Source organism: Gobio gobio (genome assembly GCF_949357685.1).
Source record: "Gobio gobio genome assembly, chromosome: 16".
NCBI classification, from domain to species: Eukaryota; Metazoa; Chordata; class Actinopteri; order Cypriniformes; family Gobionidae; genus Gobio; species Gobio gobio.
Window position 1 is genome coordinate 48,205,473 of NC_137109.1, and position 18,616 is coordinate 48,224,088.

Here is an 18,616-nt window from a genome sequence, read left to right on the forward strand (position 1 = left end):
TGCAGAGTTTTTAAAACAAAGATTGGTTTGATCTCCCTGGATCAAGAAAAAGCGTTTGTTCGAGTTGATCACAACTATCTTTGTAATGTTTTGGATGCTTTTGGTTTTGGGGAAGGTTTTTTAAAATGGGTGAAACTTTTGTATGCTGGTGCCTCTTGTATTGTCAAGGTGGGAGATGGATTAAGTCATCCCATTTCTGTAACAAGGGGCATAAGACAAGGGTGCCCATTATCAGGGCAACTGTACAGCATCGCAATTGAACCTTTACTCTGTAAATTACGGGAAAAAATGTCTTGTTTTATTTCACCTGGTATTTATAAGAGCTCAAGAATAGTTTTAAGTGCTTATGCAGATGATATTACTTTATTTGTTAAAAATGAACAAGATGTTAAGTTTTTGTCTGATGCTCTTTATGTTTATGAGAAGGCTTCAACAGCCAAGGTGAATTGGGACAAAAGCGAAGCTTCTAGGTCAAGATTTCTCAGAGATCCTTCCTCAATTGCCTGGAAATCTCAAATGGAAATTAGAAGGGCTTAAGATATTAGGCATTTATTTTGGATCTAATGATTTTCAAAAATTGAATTGGGAGGGCATAGAGGAGAAAGTATGCACCCGATTGTCTAGGTGGAAATGTTTGCTACCCCAGTTGTCCTACAGGGGAAGAGTTCTGGTGGCTAACAATTTGGTGGCATCAACCTTGTGCCATAAATTTAATGTGCTGCAACCACCGGCAGGTCTAATCCAAATGATTCAAAGACACTTAAGCCGCGTTTCCACCGCAGGAACTTTACCCCGGAACCAGGAACTTTGGGGGGGAACTCGGTGTGTTTCGACCGCAGGAACCAGGGTCTAAATGAAGTTCCGGTTAAATATTTCCCCCTCCAAACGGCCCTGCTTGCGAGGTGGGACTTTTCAAAAGTTCCCGAACTTTCGGGGGTGGGACTTGGGCGCTGAACATGCTGATTGGTTGAGCTCTCGCAGCTATTTTTTTTCCACCGCCATATTTACAAGTCTTTTGCGAGGTGGGTTCCGTGGGTTTTGCGTTCAGTAAATATTTTTTTTTGCAACAATGGAGTTCAACAAAAAATTCGACAGATGGACCGACGACGAGGTTCAGGCTTTATTGAGCATATATGCGGAGGAGGACATCCAGCGGGAACTGGAAACGGCGACCCGCAATGAAAAGGTATAACTGAAGATATCGACTCGGTTCCAGTCACACTGGAAAACAGTGCAGAGAGAAGTTGAAGAAATTAGACAAGATTACAAGAAATTAAAGGATCATAACAACCGGAGCGGTTCCGACCGGCGTATCAACAAGTGGTATGACCGCCTGGACGCGTTCATGGACACAGACCGTCCTTTTCTAGGGCAGCGGTAACGAAAGACTCGGCTAGTGCGTTGTTGGAAACCATCCAGGAATCCGAGTGGGTTGAAGGTAAATATATCAGCTTGGTATCATCTATTAAACTCGTTGCAGTGTTTAAACACGTTGCAGTAACTTTTTTCAACGTGCTTTTCCAGGTGTAACGAGTGGCCCTGATGAATCGCAGGCAACGGAGACCAGCGTGTTTTCCCCCGCGGTCACCAGTACGTTATAAAGCTGACAAAAATGTGTATATATTTAAAAACTGATGTGTAATCCTTAATGGTTTTGTTGTTTTTAATTGTAAACTTAAATTGCCCTTGATAAAAATTGCACACTGGGCATTGTTCAAGCTGGGCAAACAATTGTTCATTATTTGTAGTGAAAACACTTTAAATAATTAATTGATGGTTTCTATTGTTTCATGGTTGTCTTGTGTATTAATTTCCATGTGTTTCTGTGCAATTTTTCTACTTAGGGAAAAAGAAAAGGGACTGACTTTCTTGATGCACTGAGGGACATGGATCGGACGCTAACCGGGCTGTCCTGCAGCATGGACAAGAACTGACCAATATATGCAGCTGTTACTGGAGAGCCAGGCCGAGGAGAGATGAGGAGGCAAGAGTTGGCATTCCACCAGTCAGAAGCGGAAGAAAGCAGAGGGACTTTCAGACCGGGTTTCTGTCTGTTCTTGGACAGTTTGTCCAGTTGTTCAAGAAGTAGCCACAATGACCAGCCGCTTGAATGAAGCATTTGCACTACCACATTTGTACTTTATATATTGTACGTGTTGGCACAGCTCTTGGACAGGTTACTGAAAAATACACTTTTTTATATTGTTGTTTTCACATTTTATATTTTCATTTTATTGTTCTAGTAATTTATTTGTCTTTGCACACTTTTATTTTAATTTTGTAAGAACTAATCTGTCTAAAATAAAGTAAAATGTGTAAAATGTCACTGTGTCTTTAATTTCCACATTCTAACTATATAACCACATTCTAATTGTATTCATATAGTGTAGGAAGCAAATAAAAGGGCTGCTGCTCGCAAGTCTTTCTGAATATGCACATAAACATATCTAGAAAACCCAAATATTATATTTTTAAATGTATAACTATGTGAATGTAGTATAATAACTTATAACCACAACTTAAGTGAAGCCATAAGTGTGGTCCTGCTTCATTTCAAATTTGAGGAAGAAGTCTCTAAAATTATGCATTTAATGAAGCATATTGTAAAACTAGTCATGTGACTTTTTTTTGTGAATGTTAAGAGATGTTATTGTGATAAAAAATAAAATACTTGCAGTCTAGTAATCTTTCAACCGCTTAATTCAGTCTATTGTTTTCATTCAATTAACTTTTCACACATCTGTCATGACTGAAACCTCATTATCCTTTTATAGAAAATGTTTTGTTTTGGAATTGAGCTATTACAACACATTCAGATTTTGGATTGCCCATCATCCCATTTTGCATTAAAATGGTCAAACCAGGTGAAAGTGCACATTTAAATAAGCAGTGTTGGTAATGTGTGTACATAATCAGCAAAAGCAGCGCTGCTTGCATCACCTACACTTGTTATTGTTGCAGACAGTATCGCGCAAAAGTGATTACTGTCCGTCGGTGACTGGGAGAAGCAGTCGCGCGCATTCCCACGTCACCGGACTAATTTGCCTAATCTCCCCGGTACTTTAGACCGCGGTGGAAACGCAGATTGTAGCAGGTCTGGGGGAGAAAAAGTTCCTGGGAAAAAAGTTCCTGGTACAAATAGTTCCGGGTAATTTCGGTGGAAACGCGGCTTTAGTGACTTTTTTCTGGTCTGGATACCAATGGGTCCGATCTGCTGTGCTGCATCTTCCTATACAGGAAGGGGGACAAGGTCTGGTGGACATTAAGGCAAGAATAATGGCTTTTCGTTTACAAACAGCTTGAAGACTCTTATACAGCAGCAAACTTGCTTGGATGGACACTGCAATAGCCCTTTTGCTGAGGGTAGGCGGAATGGAACTTGATAGACATTTATTTCTTATTTTCTTAGGCTTCGAAAGAACAGTGCCAAGATCACCCCTTATATCAGCAGGGCCTTGGCTGCTGGAAGAACCACTGTTTTTCAACCTTTTCTTTTCTTCAAGATTTTTATCATCTGCTTGTTTACGTTCACGGCTGTTGACTGCTGGATACACGAAGCTGGGTCATGTATTGAGTAGCAGTGTGGATGCCATAAGCCAAAGGACTGGAGTAAAATCTACAAGAATGATACAGCAGTTTGTTGCAGAAGTACGTGGGGCATTAAGAGAGGAGCACCGTAGTCTTCTGGACAAAACAGAGATGATTAACGAGTGGACACAAGGGAATGATTACGTTTTTCCTTCACTCACCATCAAAGCTGCTGCGGAGGGTTGGGAAGAAAACGATCACTGTTTGCTGAGTTTTAAAACCCCAGTGTTGGATTTTTTCGAGGCAACGGGGAAGAAGGCATTGTACTTGAAATGTGTAAAAGTGTCAAATGCCAGTTTACTGAATGGTGTTATTTCAACAAAATGGATAGATTTTTTTGGACTTGACTCTTCCCCTAAAGGCTGCTGGCGATTCCTGTACAAATGCCCAATAAATAAGCGTACAGGGGACCTCCAGTGGAGAATAGTACACGGAGCAGTAGCTACGAACAGATATGTGGTGCATCTTAATCCTAGTGTTGGGGTGGGTTGTCTTTTTTGTTCAGAGGCAGAGTCATGTTTTCATTTATTTGTGCAGTGTTCACGTTTGGGGGATCTTTTTTCCCTTTTAAGCAGTGCTTTATGTGGGCCGGTACGTGGCACCACTTCTACCGATGACAACAGCCGCATGTTGTAGCTGGGTCGTTCCTGTTATACAGTGACTTTTCTGTCTTTATGATTTACTTACTCATATTTTCTATAAAATGAGTCACATATTTATAAGAAATTGCTTAAATTATAAATGTAGGTCTTCTTTATCACTTAAACAGATAATAGATATTAAAAAATAATATTTTGTATTTTACACACCTTTTTTTTATATATGCATTCAATTTTATCATGTCCTCAGTGTAAAGTAATCAACTTCCACAAGAACTATAAACCATGAAAGGATAAAAATCTCAACATATTTTTAGATTATGTTATAGAATAGGCTAAACTACCTCTAGTTATACATGGAAATCATGTGAAACTATAGTTATTTTTTTACAATTGTCCTCATTTACTGTGTCCCTGAAGTCATCTTCCACCCTGTTAGTATGTATTTCTCGACTTCCAAAAAAGACCACAATTTCATTGAGACAATTTTCAGGAAATTACATAATTAGTTTTTCCTGCTGGAATTCAACCGTACAAAATTAAGTAAGCTTCAACTCTCACCTGTACCTTTTTTTTTTTACGTTTTTGAAATGTTATCCTGCTTGTCCCACTCTTAAAGTTCCACCCTTTTAGGCTCTGTTATGAAGAATGTTTGTCCGGTCCAAAAAAATTAAAAACATATCTGACATGGTTATAAAAGTTCTGTTTATCTGTAGAAGGTTAGCTAGCTAAACGTTGATCCCTCATAGAGCTACGGCTAACTTATCTTAAAATTTTCCACCCTGTTGATTCCGCCCTGTTAGATCTATAAACCTAACAGGGTGAAAATTCTAATAGAATAAATCGTATTTAGTGTATATTGCAAATTCTATAAACACATATGCATATATAAATATTATATATAAAACCATGTTATATAGGTGCAGTGCCACACATTGCTGATGGAAAACCATGCAGGACAATGAGGGAAAACTCCTCCACTGTTATGGTCTTCCACCATGTTAAGCGAGTCATTTTTAAAAAATAATTTGACAGCAACGTTAAATGTTTTGCATACTTATGTTTTATTTTGGGAGGGGAGGATCATTAACAGCATATACAATATATGTTTTTGAACACATTTTTTTATTATTTACCATCCTGGTGGCAAAATGGGTAGAAAAAGTACCTGTTCTTAATAATCAAGACATTCTATTCATCAATAATAGTTTTGTTATTGTTTCAAGAATTAAAAAAAATACCATGATGGCATAAAAGACATATACTATCCAAAAAAATTTTTTTATTGTTTAACATTTACATTATTAACATTTTGTGATAACTATGTATTTGTCCCTAACAGGGTGAAACACCTTCACGGCCCGTGTCTGAACAATGAATCTACCCATAATTATTATTTTTTTTAGTCCCTGAGCTTGACCAATATGTATTCCGACTAGTTAAACATGTCACCATTTTGGTAGAATGCTAAAAACATGAAAATCATGTACTTTTTTTTCAAACATTTATGAAGCCAAAATGTTACCGCATACCAGGAATGACCCAGCTATAGTTTCTAACTGTTGCTATTTGATTAGAAAAAAGAAAGACAAAAGTGAACATTGGCCTGCATGGTAGCCTAATGAGGTGCCGTCAATGGTCTTGCTTTGTAAATAAACCCTTATTGTAACAAATTATATAGTTAAACAATTACAAGAACTATATGTTAGTTCTAAGGCTGAGAACAAGTTAGAAAGAGCTTTAAAATACGGACCTTCTTGAATTATTGACTAAACAATCCCCCCATAACCACGCCCCCAACAAAGCCCCGCCCCCTCTGGTGAGTACCGGCACTTTATTTTTTCCACTTCAAGCACTGTATTGAAGCATGATTTGCAAAACTATGTATATTATGTAAATTTCTCTAGAAGAAACTAGAGAAACTTGCTCTAACTTGTAAAACTGAATTGATCTGGAAGCAGAAGCAGATTTAACTGTGATTTTCTGCTGTAATGATCAGTTTAACTGGTAAGATCCTCAGAGGAGAAGTTGTGCAGAGATTATATAAGAATGGAAGCACAGTCTTTGTGAAGGACGTCCTGAATGTGAGTAAATGTGTGTTAGTGACAGGATCAGAGAATGACACTTTTCCTCTGTTATAGTCCAGCTGAACTCTCACACGCTGAAGCTTCACTTTAACAGGAAAGTAAGTGAAGGGTTGAACTGGGGATTTTGAGAAGTATGTGCTGTTCCAGTACCGCACACACCAGACATTAGAGTTATAGAAAACCCGTCCCTTCCTTTGGTTTGATGCTGTGGTTATTCCAAGAATCCAGCCTGTACTGTCACCAACCTCCACATCCCAGCAGTGTGTTCCTGAGTTAAAGCCCTCAGATCCCAGGACACATGAATAATAGTCAAACCTCTCTGGATTATCAGAAAGTGTTTTATCTACACGACTGTACGACACACTGGTCAGATCAGACGAGAGTGTGAGCAAAGGATGTGCTGTGTTTGGATCTAGAGTCAACGGAGCTGCAAAGAGAAGAACATCAGATTACAGGAGGAAATATGATCAGAAATGTAAATATAAAACACATATAAAGACTTTGTTGAAAGGAATCATAAATCATAACAATGGTCTCTCAGTTTCTGTCAGAATGGATTGAGGCTTCAGGTTTAATATCAGTATTTAACTAGATTAAAAAGTTCCGCCAAGTGAGGTCAAATACGAGCGTGGTCATAGATGTATACGTAGATGCCTCATTAGCGCCTGCACAGATCAGTAGAATGAGGCATCTACTATCGATATATCTATGACCACGATCGTATTTGACCTCACTTAGCGGAAGTTATGGCTGAGCTCAGAGATGATCACGTTCGTCTGTTAAGAGGTAAAATAATAGCATAAATACTGCTCGCTTTCTCGCAGAAACTGATGGTTTGGTTAGATAAGACCCTTATTCATCGTCTGGTGTCGTTTAAAGCCCTTTGAAGCTGCACTGAAACTGTCATTTGGACCTTGGACCGTTTGGAGCCCATTGAAGTGCATTATATGGAGGAAACCCCTGGACTGTTTTCATCCAAAACCTTAATTTCTTTTCGACTGCAGAAAGAAAGACATGGACATCTTGGATGACATGGGGGTGAGTAAATTATCAGCAAAAGTTTATTTAAAAGTGAACTAATCCTTTAATATACATATTTTCTCCTCATTGTTGTCACTACTAGAGCAAGCTCCTGATTGGCTAACGTGGCGTGAATATCCGCCAAATTTTTCAACTCGGGCGATTCGAGCCATCGAGCCAAACGCTCAATTCACGCCGCCTCAATCGCGCGAATCACACCACAGAATGTCTATTCACGTCTTTGAATTGACTTAACATGTAAATCACTCACGCGAATCGCGTCATTCGCGTCCGGTGTGAACGCACCATTAGAGTCAGAAATTTAGAGTAAGAAAAATAATAATAATAATATCAAGTTTAATCGGATTTCAGTAAGTTGGCTCTTCCAGGCCAACTTAATAAACACTATTGTATCCTAATACATAAGCAGAGACCATGAGGAACAGACTTCTGTAGTCATTATGAGATTCAAACTCACAAATTCAAGAGATTATTAAATATATTTCTATCAGATGTTAATGTTGTGTGTGTTTCTATCTGAAGGATCTTTTGCGCTGGTGTCAGATCTGCTGAGACTCACTGTGTTGGACAGTTTCCAGCATCTTCTTCCAGACTCTGAACGGCAGGTTACCCAGGTAACGGGACACATCAATCAAAGCTCCAGAACTCATCCGTGGATCCGGCTGTGAGATCTGGACTCTGGAGGAACATTCAGGAGTCAGAACTGCAGTGAATTTGAGTTCAGATCCACTGAGAGAAGAGATACGAGCAGCTCACTCACCTTTCCATTGAGACGTTAAAGTTCTGGAAAATATAGAGTTTGAAAACATGTTAATATCTTATCAAACACTCTCATTGTCAGTGAGTCTCAAGTTGTTTTCTGCTCAAAGAATGAAGCCAGATTGATTGGTCACCTTTAGAAACGAGACGTCATTGGCTTTCATCATCTCCTTCATGTCTCTGATTGTGTGTGAAAGAGCTGAGATGTGTGTGTTCATCTCCTCCAGCTTCTCCTTCATCATCTGCTTCTTCTGCTCCTCTTCCTCCCTCAGTGCAGTGATTGTAGCTTCTTCTTCGTCTCTGAGAAACTGATGAAGCTTCTCAAACTCTTCTTTAATCTGACGCTCTGTGTGCTCAGCTTGAGACTGAAATCACATCACATTCACTTCAGTCAGCTCTGTGTGAACACACACTCCACTGATGTCAATAATAAACTGTGTGTGTGAATGTTGAGTGTTTAACTCTTTACACATCCTCACCTCGATGTGTTGGATTGTTTTATCACACTTTCCTTTCATTTCTTCTCCATGTTTGAGCTTGTTTTGTAAGGACGTCAGCGCTGTATTAAATTCCTCCTACAGGTTAAGATGAAAATCTGTGAAACTTGTGAAGCTATAAGAGGTTTAAACATTGTGTGTCTGGATGTTTTTATTGTTATATTATTAATTTGTGCCTAAAAATTGCAGGACATATTTTTTAGTGCCATCAATTGATTAAATAAAATATATTCTGTAAGTAAGTTTTTAATATTTTTATATTGTAATAATTTCACAGTTACTCTCCAAATTAATGTAGAAACAACGTAAAGTTTTTCTCTTTTGTCTTTCTGAGCGTCGTGTGTGAGAGAAGGTGTGTGTGTGTGTGTGTGTGTGTGTGTGTGTGTGTGTCCGGACATTCAGTGTGTTCTCTTCTGTCTTGTTGCGCTTGAATGGTTTAAAAGCGTAATAAGATCGTGATCATATAATGTAACGCTAGCCAAAGGATGACAGAAAAACAGATGCTGCGTTGTGTTAAATATTTTTAATGCTTCAAACAAACAAAAAAAATATCACGTGTGTTAACATGCTAATTTTGACAGGACTAATATTTTTTATTATTTAACGTGGAAAGGATGAACATCAAGAAATCATGTTTTCACCAAACAAATGTGTTTTTGCAATGGCCAATTCTTAATTATTATATCCATAAAGTTGTAAATGTGTGGTTGTGCAAATACAAATACAGGAACTGAAAGTATGTTAGTATCAATGTTAGGTGTGTCTTAAAGCAGTCATGAACTGCATTATTTCATTGTTTTATAATTAATAATAACATTATAATAACTTGCCCTGCCTAATATGATTATAACATAAAAAATGGTCATCATTTAAAAGGCATTTTTTGTCTTGTTTTAGCCTTTACTCTGAAGTTTAAAGGGGCGTGTCTGCTGTGAGACTTCAGTGTAAACGCCCACTGCTGTGATTGGCTGCTGTGAGACTTCAGTGTAAACGCCCACTGCTGTGATTGGCTGCTGTCTGATTTCAGTGTAAATGCCCACTACTGTGATTGGCTGCTGTCTGATTTCAGTGTATACGCCCACTGCTGTGATTGGCTGCTGTGAGACTTCAGTGTAAACGCCCACTGCTGTGATTGGCTGCTGTGTGATTTCAGTGTAAACTCCCACTGCTGTGATTGGCTGCTGTGTGATTTCAGTGTAAACGCCCACTACTGTGATTGGCTGCTGTGTGATTTCAGTGTAAACGCCCACTGCTGTGATTGGCTGCTGTGAGACTTCAGTGTAAACGCCCACTGCTGTGATTGGCTGCTGTGTGATTTCAGTGTAAACGCCCACTGCTGTGATTGGCTGCTGTGTGATTTCAGTGTAAACGCCCACTACTGTGATTGGCTGCTGTCTGATTTCAGTGTAAACGCCCACTGCTGTGATTGGCTGCTCTGAGACTTAAGTGTAAACGCCCACTGCTGTGATTGGCTGCTGTGAGACTTCAGTGTAAACGCCCACTGCTGTGATTGGCTGCTGTTTGATTTCAGTGTAAACGCCCACTGCTGTGATTGGCTGCTGTCTGATTTCAGTGTAAACGCCCACTGCTGTGATTGGCTGCTGTGTGATTTCAGTGTAAACGCCCACTACTGTGATTGGCTGCTGTCTGATTTCAGTGTAAATGCCCACTGCTGTGATTGGCTGCTGTGTGATTTCAGTGTAAACGCCCACTGCTGTGATTGGCTGTTGTGAGACTTCAGTGTAAACGCCCACTGCTCTGATTGGCTGCTGTGAGACTTAAGTGTAAATGCCCACTGTTGTGATTGGCTGCTGTGAGACTTCAGTGTAAACGCCCACTGTTGTGATTGGCTGCTGTGAGACTTAAGTGTAAACGCCCACTGTTGTGATTGGCTGCTGTGAGACTTCAGTGTAAACGCCCACTGCTGTGATTGGCTGCTGTGTGATTTCAGTGTAAACACCCACTGCTGTGATTGGCTGCTTTGTGATTTCAGTGTAAACGCCCACTGCTGTGATTGGCTGCTGTGAGACATCAGTCTAAATGCCCATTATAGAGGATTTTCTTGTGGAGCCACCGCCAAACAGACGCCGACCAACTAGTAGCGATGAAAGCAGACTGCAGAGTGGGCTCAGCGTCTGGGTCCAAAGTTGCCCTGACACACCAAGCAGACGCTCGACATCCGACAGCCAAGTTGCTCGTCCGTTCTGCGCCTGCGTAAGAGGAAATAGCTTTCCGTACCAGCTGGTGGCAGTCGTCTGTTTTTGTTATACAAAGCGGGAAACCGGAAGAGCTACCCTGTATACTCTATATCAGGGGTCTCAAACTCAATTGACCTGGGGGCCGCTGGAGGTCGACTCTGGGTCAGGCTGGGCCGCATCAAGTATTCCACAAAAAAAGGAGCACAACTGATCCAATCTTCTCAATCTTTATTATTAACAGTTCTTCAACATGAATGGTTCTTCAGAACATAGGCTTCTCTTGCCTACTCTATTCTTTAAAATATAGCCTATAGAAATTAAATTATGTAACAATGAAAACAGAACAGTGAACGAAATTCTAGGTGTAATTCTAGTTGGGAAATTATCTTTTACTTAGGACTATTTGCAAACAATATTTGCATTAATTTGCATCAAATATATTATTAGTCCCGAGATTCTTCACATGAGTGAATAAATACTTAGATCTGCTGTTGACATTAGAGTTCCCCAGTGGTCTGGTGGCAGAACTTTAGTAAACCGTGTCAAAGGTTTGGGTTCTAATCCGCTCTAATTTTTTCTTTCTTCTTCTTCTTCTTCTTCTTCTTCTTCTTCTTCTTCTTCTTCTTCTTCTTCTTCTTCTTCTTATTCATTAAAATCACAGATGTTCATCAATGATAAGGAGCATGGACACTTTGTGTGCATTTTGTTTTGTGATTTCACCGGAAAGAATAGAGTCTCTCTCCGCAACGTCATTAAGCGATAGATTGATACGCTCGTCTATGTGTGAAGACTGTACACGAGCTAGAAGAGAATATAAACCCCGCCTACTTTGATTTGATTGGCTATCTCAATCATTTTGACATTGACGAGCGCTGTTAGACCACATTCGTTTTGACTGTCTGATCAGCCTCACATTCTGTTCCTGTCAATCACGCGGTGTCAACCAATTATACTGCATGAGTTAGGGGCGAGCCAACACACACACACACACACAAAGGAGGCAGCAAGCGTGGCAAGCGTGGCACACGCAAGACTCAGCAAAAAGGTGTTTTTCAGAACAACGAATCACATGGCCCGACTGACGACAAGCGCTGACGGCGATTCAACATGTCGAATCAGCTGAAAAATAGCCGACAAGGACCAACGTCAGCCGAGGGTGCAGCACACACCGAGGAAACGTAGTTGGCTGATGCACAAAAACTTGGTGTGTTCAAGGCTTTATATGTCAAAAGCACAAGGAAAATTTGATTTCTCAGTTCATGACAGCTTTAAATCCCATATTATTACTGAAAAAAATATTAATAAATCATGACATCTATTTTTTTCAAAACATGTTTTGTACTAATGCTGTTACATTCAAGACGATTTGAACATCAGAGCAGTCGAAGCAGTGCAGGATTTTATATCAGTCATAAGTCGTGGAGATTTAGTCTGAGCAAAAGTAAATACTGGTCTATACACAAATAATAACGTCTCTATGTTTATCACTGTATTTAGCACATGACATAATATACATTTGTCTTACCTTGTAAGATGAAACCACTTCCCTGATGGGTCTGAATTTATGATTGTCATGTTGTTTTGAGACTATGCACACTAAACACACAGGCTGTTTGTCCTCCAGACAGAAGAGTTTGAGTTTCTCACTGTGTAAACTGCAGATCTCCTCAGACTCTGATGAACGCCTCTCTTTTCCCTCCATCAGGAACAACTCACACAAGTTTTTTAACGCGAGATTAACTGGAGGATCATGTCTTGACAATCTCCTGCAGACGGGACACTCCTGAGTTTCCTTAGTTTTCCAGAACTGTTTTAGACACTCTTTACAAATACTGTGTCTACAGGACAGAAAAACAGGAATCTTGAAGATTTCACAGCAAATAGGACAATAAAGCTCTTCTGCAGATTTTGAATCCATTTCCTCGTCTTGTAAAAGATCCAATAATCTATAAATTACTTTCAACTTCTAAACTTTGGTTTGAAAAGTAAATAACCATTACAATCAAAATCTAATCTGGGTAAATTCAGAAATACACAATAATCCTAATATAAAGTGTCCTCCTCTGTTCTTCTCAGCACTGACTCGTTTTAGCTTTCAGTAGAAATGAAAGGTAGAAATAATAAAGACTAGACCTTTTGGACCTTGGGCCTTTGGGTCATAAACCACTAAAACTAGTGGGAACTTTTGGACCTTGGATCTTTGGCTCATAAACCAATAAAACTAGTCTTACAAGTTAGTCATCTTTTTTCTTTAAAACTGTTCATAACTTTAAGTCAGATACATAAACATGTATATTGGCATAATTTTATATCAACAAAATAAGACTGATTGTCCCTTGATCAATGCGGCCTTCACGTACTATTAATAATTTTGTTTCTCCCACTTCATTGTTTGCCCGTGTGTTTGACCTTTTGCCTGTTATATGGATTACAATTCTGGATTGTCCCAATAAAGTCTCTGAGAAGTACATAACAGAAGACTTTGGGCCCCACTTTATATTAGGTGGTCTTAACTACTATGCACTTACATCAAAAAATAAGTACAATGTACTTACTGTGTTCAAATTGTATTGCAAAACACCTTTGCTGATATTTAGGTGGGATACGGGTAAGGTTAGGGACAGGTGTGGTGGTGTGGGTAAGTTTAAGGGTAGGGTTAGGTGTAAGGGAAGTGTCAACTGTGTAATTAACAATGTAACTACAGAAATTAATTACAGATGTAATTACATGCAGGTTTTTTTGTTTAAATGTAAGTACAATGTAAAAACATGTATGTACACAATAAGTGTATTGTATCAAGTGATTAATTAAAATGTTAGTACATAGTAGTTAAGGCCACCTAATATAAAGTGGGTCCAGACTTTGCCAATATGGATCCAGCAGTCACCTTAGTCTGCCTTCACCAAGGAACTAATGCACTATATGACTTTAGAGGGACGTTACTTTTTGGTTATTCTATTGAAGGGTGCAGATTCTGAAATCCAATGCCGCTTCTATATACCTATATATATATATATATCTTAATTAAATGTATTGTAATGTCATTTCAAATGCTGGAAGACATTAGTTAAAGTGTTGATTGAACAGTGTTAATTTAGTAAGAAGGGGTTCTAACTGTTAGTGCTTGTTCACTTTAAGGGGTGGGGTTAAAGCCAGGTCGGGGGGGCTAGAGTGAGAGTTGAGAGAGGAAGCGGGTAGTTCAGACTGAGAGCGCAGCGTGATAACTCAACAGTAACCCAGTAGTTCATTAATAAAATATTTGAACGATATCGAACAAGCCTGGTTATTATAGTAACGGAACGATACATTTGGTGTCAGAAGTGACGGACTTCAACTCAAGACCTGTGAATTCGCCGAGATGGACTACGGGGCACGACCGAAAGTGAAACAGGAGATGGGGGAGGACATTGAAAGGGGAAAAGGCGAGTGCTTGAGGACACACGGTCCGACGGCAGACCCACGCTGGGTTTCGAGCGATGCAGCTAGGATGAGAGAGGCTATGATGCTAAAGGCTGCTGAAGCTGGCTTCATGCCTCCTTTCGCCCCGCGCAGTGGGTTTGTACATCAGCAAAGCGGCGCCGACATCACAGCGCATGTGCGGCCCCGCACAACGCAGTCTCGCGAGGACGTGAAGACGCGGGATGTAAACAGACATGGCGGCGCCCAGGCTCGCGGCCAATACAGCAGTGACTCAGACACGCACGCAATCAAAACACCATGGTTTTCCGGTAAGACTGATTGGGATGCCCAGTTTGAACTGTTTGCAGATGCTGCAGGCTGGTCTGAAAATCATAAAGCTTTGGAGTTAGCGAGTCCTGCAGAAAGGAATGATTATAATGCATTGGTCGGGGCTCTTCATAGACGGTTTGGACAATGTAGCCTGCCTGTCCTTTTGAGGACAGAATTTCATAACAGACGCAGACGATAAGGTGAGCCCCCCGCATTTTGGCCAATGACATTGAATGCTTATGTAAACGCGACTATGCTGAAATGCCACCATCAGTCCAGAATGAGCTTGCTAGAGACAGATTTATCCAGGCGCTCAGCCCTAGAGAGCTCCGAGTACAAACGCAGCTGGCTCACCCAACCAAACTGAGTGAAGCACTGGAACTGGCTATTGAAAGGGAGATTTTAGGGGCTGAAATTGATGCAAATGAGGTTACTCCAACAGTGAGAGCTGCAGTAATGACTGAATTGAGCCTGAGGCCACCTGTATGGATGGATAATTATACAAATGCTGCCACGCTGCGTCCGGGCCGCTCCGCCTCAGAGCCTACAATGCCGACCTGCAGTTTGCTGGGGCTGTGGCCAAACAGGCCATCTGATCAGACAGTGCCATAGGATCGGTCAAATGCAGGGAAATGCCCTGGGGCCCGTGTAGATGGGGGGACACGGGCCTGTGATGATATTTCCCATACCTCGCTCCTGGCTGAGGACGAGGGGCAGCGAGTGGAGGAAGGGATTAAACTGCGACCTACAGAAACTGTTATGGTAGTTGGTCTTATGTAGGAAATTTCTGCCACATACCCATTATAGTGGCAGGAGCCGCTTGCACAGCCCTTGTTGACACTGGATCAAATGCAACACTGGTTCGACCTGATCTTGTTCTTGTGGGGACAGCTTTGGAACCAACGTCTGCTCGCCTGAAAACTGTGACTGGTGACTTTGCGCCAATAAAAGGGAAAGGTCTCTTCCTGTTTGACATAGGAGGTCTGTGTGTGTCGTTCCAGGCATGGGTGGCTGAAGTGCAGGGGCGTGAGGGCCGTTGGCTGTGTGCTGGACCTATGTAGGAACTTATTTGCCTTACTTACTTGGGACTTACTTACTGCTTAAAGTGGATGAGTCCCTCAACTTGGTGGCTGGTTCTTCCTGGTTCTCCACCCATGACTTGAGGAGCGGCTACTGGCAAGTGCCATTGTCTCCTGAATCTGCTCCCAAAACTGCATTCCGCACAAATATGGGTCTCTGGCAGTTCAATGTCCTCCCATTCGGGCTCTGCAATGCTCCTCAAATGTAAAAAAGGGGCAATATGTAAATATATATATATTAGGGGTGTAACGGTACACAAAACTGACGGTTCGGTACGTACCTCGGTTTTGAAGTCACGGTTCGGTACGGATTCGGTACAGCAGTTTTACAAAATTGCTTTTTATTAATTTTTATTCAACAGTGGTTTAATGAAAAAAAAATTGTGTCTGTCCTTAAATGAATTCAGTTATAACTAAAAGTTTCTTAAAGATAATGCTGTAAACTATATAGGGAGCCCTTACATATTGCTATTAAAGATTAACAACAGAGCCCAAACTATTAGCCTATATTCATTTGCTATTTATTTTTAGATATAAAAATCAACACTCATAAGCTTCACATAGTTTTTGCATTAATATCTAAATCTAATTATTATTATTTTTTTTCTCCAACTCATTGTTGAAATATAATCATTTAGTGGCTGTAATTTTCATGACAGGTTTATTTAAACATACATTAAATAAACAAGACATCACTAACAGGCTAAGTGGTATATAATGAATATATATAGGCTAATATAACGAATATATAGGCTAATATAGTGCATGTATTCAGTGAAAGAGTTAATCTCTCTAATGAACTCACAGCTGTGGACACTGAATGACTTCTGAGGTAAACGTGATTCTACATGACATTGTTTGTTTACAAGCTGTTTTATTGTCTTTCCGCGGTTGAAACACTGATGGAGCGATTACACAACATATGATACGTTTCAATAAGTTGTAATGTATCCTCAACATACCTTTAGATATTCATTTCTTTAGGAAGAGATCAGAGCCATATAGAGAGAGAGAGTTGCGACAACGGAAGTTCAAAACGCTTGATAGTCACGTGATTCATGTAGACCTCGAATAGTTCCAGGAAGTGCTTTGACGGGCAATTCAAATTGATAGTCACAGTGACAGAACTGCGCTTTTTGGTAATTAATAGTCAATAAATGCATTGATTTTCAATAATTTTATTACACATCGACATGTGTATGTAGCATGAGTATGTAGTTACAGCGATGTTGTTTTTAAAATATATATATTTTTTAATGATGAATAATCTACACAAGCAGGCTTTAATGTACAAGTTAATTTGGTTAAAATGTGCTGATCATTTAAAATCTTACTGATTAAACGTCTTACCTTTTAAAAGTGCATCACAAACGGTCTGTTCTGCTGTAACTCTATGGCGCGGCTGCTACTTCCGGGAACTATTGAGAGTCTCCGCGAGCCGCCATTGCTGTAAAAAAAACCGTTCCATTGGAGTCTATGGAGTTGTCGCAACTCTCTCTCTCTATGGCTCTGGAAGAGATGATCGCGTTCACTCGCACGCCGCGCGCTGCCGCTTGAAGTTGAACTGATACGCGTCTCTCTGTCACGTCACATAATAGAGCGTTAAAATGGCATTTATCATTTGAATTTCGTGATAAAATGGACTGAAAACTTAATATGTTCGAGTGGGAACTCGGATTGAAGTGTGTTCCGCGCTTTAAACAAGCCGACTGTTAACTGTTATAGATTACATTCATAACCGTTCGGTACACGCGCGCACCGTACCGAAAGCCAGAAACGTTAGTTCGTCTGTCCATGTAATTTTCAACCGATTTATGAATAAGAACAGAAAATTACCGCTCCACTTCACATGCCCAATGGAATTTGAACTTGCTTTGCCAGATCACGATTGGATGGTGTGTATACATGACAAACGGGCATCTGTGAATTATGTAATACTTTAAAATATATAATATATAGATTTGTAATTAAATCAACACATTAGCTCTGATTATGGATGAAAAAAAAATATTGGTTTACTTTTTTTCCCGTAAGGCCACACACTCTCTGAAAGGACCATATTTGGCTATTACTATTGTATACATTGTCATCAATGTCATGTTATAATAATCACATTTATTTCGTTTTATTGACCACGATATTATCATTGATATTTCTCTGAGAGGGGCACTTTTGATTAATTTTGAAAAAGGGCAGGGGCTCGAGCACCCAAAGCACCCCCCCCCCCTCCCCCTCCCTCCCGTGCCTGCATAGCACTGAGACTGCTCTCATCAGTTACAAACAGTGGTGTAGTCTACGTGATACGCAGGTATACGCCGTATACACACTAGGAAAGGCCAAGGATTTCCGTATACCCACTTAAAAAAGCGTGTGGATACGTAACAACATCGTTTTGCAGACATCCCAAGTCTCCCGGAAGTTCCGGGAGTCTCCCGCATATTTATAGCGGCTCCCTGATGCCCGCAAATTAGTTAAATTCTCCCTCAATCTAGAGCGAGCGAGCAAGAGCGCGCATGTGAGAAGTGCACGCGCGCACGGCAGAGAGAGAAGCTGTGTCTCATTTCATTTAATTTTGAAGGCTGCATCCTCTGGAGGACACATCCTATGAAGGATGCGGTATACGGAGAGTCCTTAATCAGAATTAAACGAGACGTCCTCCGTAGGACACACAGGCAGGAAGTATCACGTTGCTATGCCAACACGTTATCCGTGGAGTTGCGCTCTCACACCAGTTATATGAATGAAAATTATTTATAACTTGAAAATGACTATGAAATGTTTTGCCTTGACAGCAAAGTACTGTTCTAAACGTTTAAAAAAAAATCACAACACTTGTAATCCTGTTTACCACAACTATCTATTTGAGGTATATATACAGCTTAAAAACAAAAACAAGCTTTAAACTACTTAAGTTTAAACACCACATCTTCGCTTGCATGTATATCTGCCGGCGGCGCCATTTTTTTCAAATAATATTTAAAAAACATGACGGTTGTTAATGGCGACGCAAAGAATTGTGGGTTATCTGCAGCAGTGGCG

General features: G+C 40.3%; 2 protein-coding genes across 2 annotated transcripts in view; one reads left to right on the forward strand and one right to left on the reverse strand.

Moving 5' to 3' along the window:
* The window catches only part of LOC307139892 (glutathione S-transferase P-like), a 729,649-nt gene that overhangs the window by 61,372 nt on the left and 649,661 nt on the right, over positions 1-18,616 (forward strand). The gene's annotated exons all lie outside the window — the stretch shown is intronic.
* LOC307140041 (zinc-binding protein A33-like) lies at positions 6,157-12,687 on the reverse strand (the record flags this gene model as incomplete). The annotated part of the gene is made up of 6 exons (XM_079839284.1): positions 6,157-6,701; positions 7,875-7,993; positions 8,076-8,098; positions 8,209-8,439; positions 8,554-8,649; positions 12,295-12,687. The coding sequence occupies 6 exons, from the start codon at positions 12,685-12,687 to the stop codon at positions 6,157-6,159; spliced, it is 1,407 nt and encodes a 468-aa protein (XP_079695410.1).